Here is a 6000-nt window from a genome sequence, read left to right as displayed (position 1 = left end):
CACAGCGGACATGCTGTTGCGGCAGGCAACGCTCAGCAGAGAGTGGAGACTCCATCCCCAGGTGGTCCAGCTGATTTGGAGTCGATTCGGCAAACCACAGGAAGACCTGTTTGTTTCCCTGGAATCCTCCCGCTGCCCGCTCTGGTATTCCCTGAAGTAAGCCCCCCTCGGGACAGACTCGCTGGAACACAGCTGGCCCCAGGGACTGTGCAAATATGCATTCCCCCCAATGAGCCATCTTGCACAGACCCTGTGCAAAGTCAGGAAGGACGAGGAACAAGTCACCCTAGTGGCCCCATACTGGCCCACCCAGACTTGGTTCTCGGACCTCACGCTCCTTGCGGCAGCACCTCCCTGGCAGATTCCTCTGAGGAAGGACATTCTAATTCAGGGATGGGGCACAATCTGGCATCCTCACCCAGACCTCTGGAACCTCCACGACTGGCCCTTGGATGGGATGCGGAAGACCTAAGTGGCCTACCACGAGCAGTGGTTGACACGATCATTCAGGCCAGAGCTCCCTCTACGAGGCAGCTTTATGCCCTGTTCGCGAATTAGTGTTCTTACCGAGGCGAAGGGGCGGCTGTCCCCCTCCACCTTGAAGGTATACGTAGCCACGATAGCCGCACACCACAACGCAGTGGACGGTAAGTCCTTAGGGAAACACAACCTGATCATCAGGTTCCTCAGAGGCGCTCGGATCATTTTCTAAGTCAAATAATGATGTAATCTGATCGCCCATGTAAAGAATTGTGTTTCTCCCTTGGATTGGCTTTGAGTGTCACTTGGTGACAATTACAATGGCAACATGTTTGGGAGTCTGGTATACAGTACAGCCATGACAAAAACTGCAAACTGTTCAAACCTCAGCTTGCATCATGTTGTCAACACACAGTGGTTCTGTTTCCTTCCGTTTTCTTCTTCTTGAAGAGAAGTAAGACTTCTTGGTGTCTGTCAGAACATTTATTTTATGTTAATTACATGAAACTGTCAATTAAATGACCGTCCCCATTCACAGTCACCATTAAGAACCAAAAATCAACCAGGAAAACTCCTTTAAGGTAAGAGTATCCGAACAATATTTAAATTACATTTTTAATGTAACCACGAAATGTACAACGCATAATTTTTTGACATATTATATGATCAAATATACAATATATTCAACATAACATAATAATATCAAATATATTTTTGATGATTTGCAGTCATGTTTGGATGTTATCCTGCTATTTTTTGTTTCAGAAATTCTATACATCAAAACGGCATGTTCATTTAACTTACATACGCAGAAATGCAGTGTCACCCAGATGACAAAGTCCACCCAAAAGATGTCACCAACATCCAATTAGGAAATATAAAACTGAACACAATATTGTCAAAAATTGAGAAGGTGAGTGTGTGTGTGTGTGTGTGTGTGTGTGTGTGTGTGTGTGTGTGTGTGTGTGTGTGTGTGTGTGTGTTCTGTGTGTGTGTGTGTGTGTGTGTGTTCTGTGTGTGTGTGTGCTGTGTGTGTGTGTGTGTGTGTGTGTGCTCTGTGTGTATGTTTGTGTGTGTGTGTGTGTATACTGTATCTATGTGTCTGTCTGTCTGGTGTCTGTCTATCTATCTAACTATCTATCATTTTATCTGTCTGTCTGTCCAATTATCATCTATCCATCCATCAGTCCTTCCGTCTGTCTGTCTGCCTGTCCATCTATCCGTCTATCTATTCGTCCATCCGTCTGTCTGTCCGTCTGAATGTCTGGCTGTCTGTCTATCAACTGCATCTATCCGTCTGTCTGTCTGTTATCTGTCTGTCTGTCTGTCTGTCTATCTATCTATCTGTCTGTATGGCTGTCTGTCTATCAACTGTATCTATGTATCTGTCTGTCTGTCCATCTAGCAATCCATCCACCCACCTATCTATCCATCCACCCACCTATCTATCTATCTATCTATCTATCTATCTATCTATCTATCTATCTATCTATCTATCTATCTATCTATCTATCTATCTATCTATCTATCTATCTATCTATCTATCTGTATGGCTGTCTGTCTATCAACTGTATCTATGTATCTGTCTGTCTGTCCATCTAGCCATCCATCCATCCACCCATCTATCTATCTATCTATCTATCTATCTATCTATCTATCTATCTATCTATCTATCTATCTATCTATCTATCTATCTATCTATCTATCTATCTATCTATCACTATTTCTGTTCTATCTATCTATCTATCTATCTATCTATCTATCTATCTATCTATCTATCTATCTATCTATCTATCTATCTATGTATCTATCTATCTATCTGTCTGTCTGTCTGTCTGTCTGTCTGTCTGTCTGTCTATCAACTGTATCTATGTATCTGTCTGTCTGTTCATCTATCCATCCATCCCCCTATTCGTCTATCTATCTGTCCATCTGTCTGTGTCTGTTTGTCTATCTATCTATCTATCTATCTATCTATCTATCTATCTATCTATCCATCCATCCATCCATCCATCCATCCATCCATCCATCCATCTATCTATCTATCTATCTATCTATCTATCTATCTATCTATCTATCTATCTATCTATCTATCTATCTATCTATCTATCTATCTATCTGTCTGTCTGTCTGTCTGTCTGTCTGTCTGTCTGTCTGTCTGTTTGTCTGGCTGGCTGTCTGTCTGGCTGTCTGTCCATCTATCATCTATCCATTCATCTGTCCGTCCATCTGTCTGTCTGTCTGTTTGTTTGTCTGTCTGTATGGCTGTCTGTCTATCAACTGTATCTATGTATCTGTCTGTCTGTTCATCTATCCATCCATCCCCCTATTCGTCTATCTATCTGTCCATCTGTCTGTGTCTGTTTGTCTATCTATCTATCTATCTATCTATCTATCTATCTATCTATCTATCTATCTATCTATCTATCTATCTATCTGTCTGTCTGTCTGTCTGTCTGTCTGTCTATTCGTCTATCTATCCGTCCATCTGTCTGTCTGTCTGTTTTTCTATCATCTATCCATTCGTCTGTCCATCCATCTGTCTGTCTGTCTGTCTATCTATCTATCTGTCTGTCCATCTATCATCTATCCATTCATCTGTCTGTCTATCTGTCTGTCTATCAACTGTGTATATATATCTGTCTGTCTGTCCATCTATCCATCCATCCATCCATCCACCCACCTATTTGTCTGTCTGTCTGTCTGTCTGTCATAAAACAAAGACGCACACACATACAGCAGCCATGTGTGTCTCTCTCTCTCGCTCCCCTTTATCCGTTTCTCCCTGATCAGCTGACTCAGTGCACAGCCCAGACACGCCCTCCTCCTCATCACTGAAGCTTTCAGACCTTGGTCAGGTTTCAGTAATGTTGCCCTTCCTGTATCTCTTGTCTCTTGTGAATGACATCACTGGTGCAATAGCAGGGCACAGTTTTACATTGCAGAAGTAAATGCACTGCAGGCCGTCCCGCACACACCCTCCCCCGTCTCTCTCTCTCTCTCTCTCTCTCTCTCTCTCTCTCTCATTCACCTCTCTATATTGTTCACTCTCTCTGTCTGGTAAGCATGGATGAGGCAGCAGTGGAGCCAACCCTCGTGCAATCGCTTGCTGTTAGCTGTGGCCGATATCTCTCTCTATCTCCCTCTTTCCAGCACTGTTCACTCGCCTCCTGGATTAAAGACAACATCAGGAAGAAAGAGTGCTGCTTTTATGTGGAGGATGCCAGGTATGGTGTGTGTGTGTGTGTGTGTGTGTGTGTGTGTGTGTGTGTGTGTGTGTGTGTGTGTGTGTGTGTGTGTGTGTGTGTGTGTGTGTGTGTGTGTGTGTGTGTGTTTATATGAGTATGTGCTTGTCTAAACTGACCTTACACTATCTCTAAGGTCAATGACATCAATTAAATAGTATTTCATGATTATTATATTTTTTGAAAGATTTTAAAGGAATATTTCACCCCAAAATATAATTCTGTTATAATTTACTTAAAGCCATACTGTTCCAAACCTGTATTCTTCTTTTTCCCTTTCTTTGATGAAACACAAAATGAGATGTTGGGTAGAATATTCAAGCCGGTGGTTACTCGTCAAGCTCCAAAAATTACACAAAAAAAGCACATAAATTAAAAGTGTATTATATATGTTTATTCCAAGATTTCAGAAGTTATACATAGCTTTTTAAGAGAAACAGACTAATCTCTCAAACCTACACTTACAAAAACAATATTAGTAAGATTTACTTACATTTATTACACTAGTTGTTTGTGCAGTAAATCTTAACAATATTAAATGTAGTAAAATTTAATTAACTCCACGGTATAATGTTTAAAGTGAGAGGAAATTTAACTTAAACATTTTTGTAAATACAGTTACTTTTACTTACAAATATGATATACATGGTCCTTAAATATAACCTCATGATTGATACATGATGACACACTGTGATCATAATGTAATCATATATATTTACTTATAGGCTAGAGCATTAATTACAAATTTTTGAATGCACAATTTACTTCATCTTTTCACGTGCACGCTTTTACTCACTTTTTCACGTGCACGCTTTTACTCACTTTTTCACGTGCACGCTTTTACTCACTTTTTCCATCTAGAAAGTACTTAATCTTTTCACGTGCACGCTTTTACTCACTTTTTCCATCTAGAAAGTACTTAATCTTTTCACGTGCACGCTTTTACTCACTTTTTCCATCTAGAAAGTACTTCATCTTTTCACGTGCACCCTTTTACTCACTTTTTCCATCTAGAAAGTACTTAATCTTTTCACGTGCACGCTTTTACTCACTTTTTCCATCTAGAAAGTACTTAATCTTTTCACGTGCACGCTTTTACTCACTTTTTCCATCTAGAAAGTACTTAATCTTTTCACGTGCACGCTTTTACTCACTTTTTCCATCTAGAAAGTACTTCATCTTTTCACGTGCACCCTTTTACTCACTTTTTCCATCTAGAAAGTACTTAATCTTTTCACGTGCACGCTTTTACTCACTTTTTCCATCTAGAAAGTACTTAATCTTTTCACGTGCACGCTTTTACTCACTTTTTCCATCTAGAAACTACTTAATCTTTTCACGTGCACCCTTTTACTCACTTTTTCCATCTAGAAACTACTTAATCTTTTCACGTGCATCCTTTTACTCACTTTTTCCATCTAGAAACTACTTAATCTTTTCACGTGCATCCTTTTACTCACTTTTTCCATCTAGAAACTACTTAATCTTTTCACGTGCATCCTTTTACTCACTTTTTCCATCTAGAAACTACTTAATCTTTTCACGTGCATCCTTTTACTCACTTTTTCCATCTAGAAACTACTTAATCTTTTCACGTGCACCCTTTTACTCACTTTTTCCATCTAGAAACTACTTAATCTTTTCACGTGCACGCTTTTACTCAACTTTTCCATCTAGAAACTACTTAATCTTTTCACGTGCACCCTTTTACTCACTTTTTCCATCTAGAAACTACTTAATCTTTTCACGTGCATCCTTTTACTCACTTTTTCCATCTAGAAACTACTTAATCTTTTCACGTGCACCCTTTTACTCACTTTTTCCATCTAGAAACTACTTAATCTTTTCACGTGCATCCTTTTACTCACTTTTTCCATCTAGAAACTACTTAATCTTTTCACGTGCACCCTTTTACTCACTTTTTCCATCTAGAAACTACTTAATCTTTTCACGTGCACGCTTTTACTCAACTTTTCCATCTAGAAACTACTTAATCTTTTCACGTGCATCCTTTTACTCACTTTTTCCATCTAGAAACTACTTAATCTTTTCACGTGCATCCTTTTACTCACTTTTTCCATCTAGAAACTACTTAATCTTTTCACGTGCATCCTTTTACTCACTTTTTCCATCTAGAAACTACTTAATCTTTTCACGTGCACCCTTTTACTCACTTTTTCCATCTAGAAACTACTTAATCTTTTCACGTGCACGCTTTTACTCAACTTTTCCATCTAGAAACTACTTAATCTTTTCACGTGCACCCTTTTACTCA

The 6000-nt window shown here is 39.5% G+C and overlaps 1 protein-coding gene across 1 annotated transcript in view; it reads left to right on the top strand.

Moving 5' to 3' along the window:
• The first annotated feature begins 925 nt into the window (after positions 1-925).
• Positions 926-6000, top strand: part of trpm2 (transient receptor potential cation channel, subfamily M, member 2) — a 46807-nt gene continuing 41732 nt past the window's right edge. The window contains 3 exon segments of the mRNA XM_052148372.1: positions 926-1061; positions 1246-1393; positions 3634-3712. Coding sequence (XP_052004332.1) covers positions 1295-1393; positions 3634-3712 — 178 coding nt within the window. The 5' untranslated portion in view covers positions 926-1061; positions 1246-1294.

The sequence above is a fragment of the Xyrauchen texanus genome, chromosome 18 (genome assembly GCF_025860055.1).
Source record: "Xyrauchen texanus isolate HMW12.3.18 chromosome 18, RBS_HiC_50CHRs, whole genome shotgun sequence".
Lineage (NCBI taxonomy): Eukaryota > Metazoa > Chordata > Actinopteri > Cypriniformes > Catostomidae > Xyrauchen > Xyrauchen texanus.
The sequence above is the reverse complement of the archived record's forward strand: the minus strand, read 5'-3'. Positions and strand labels throughout refer to the sequence as shown.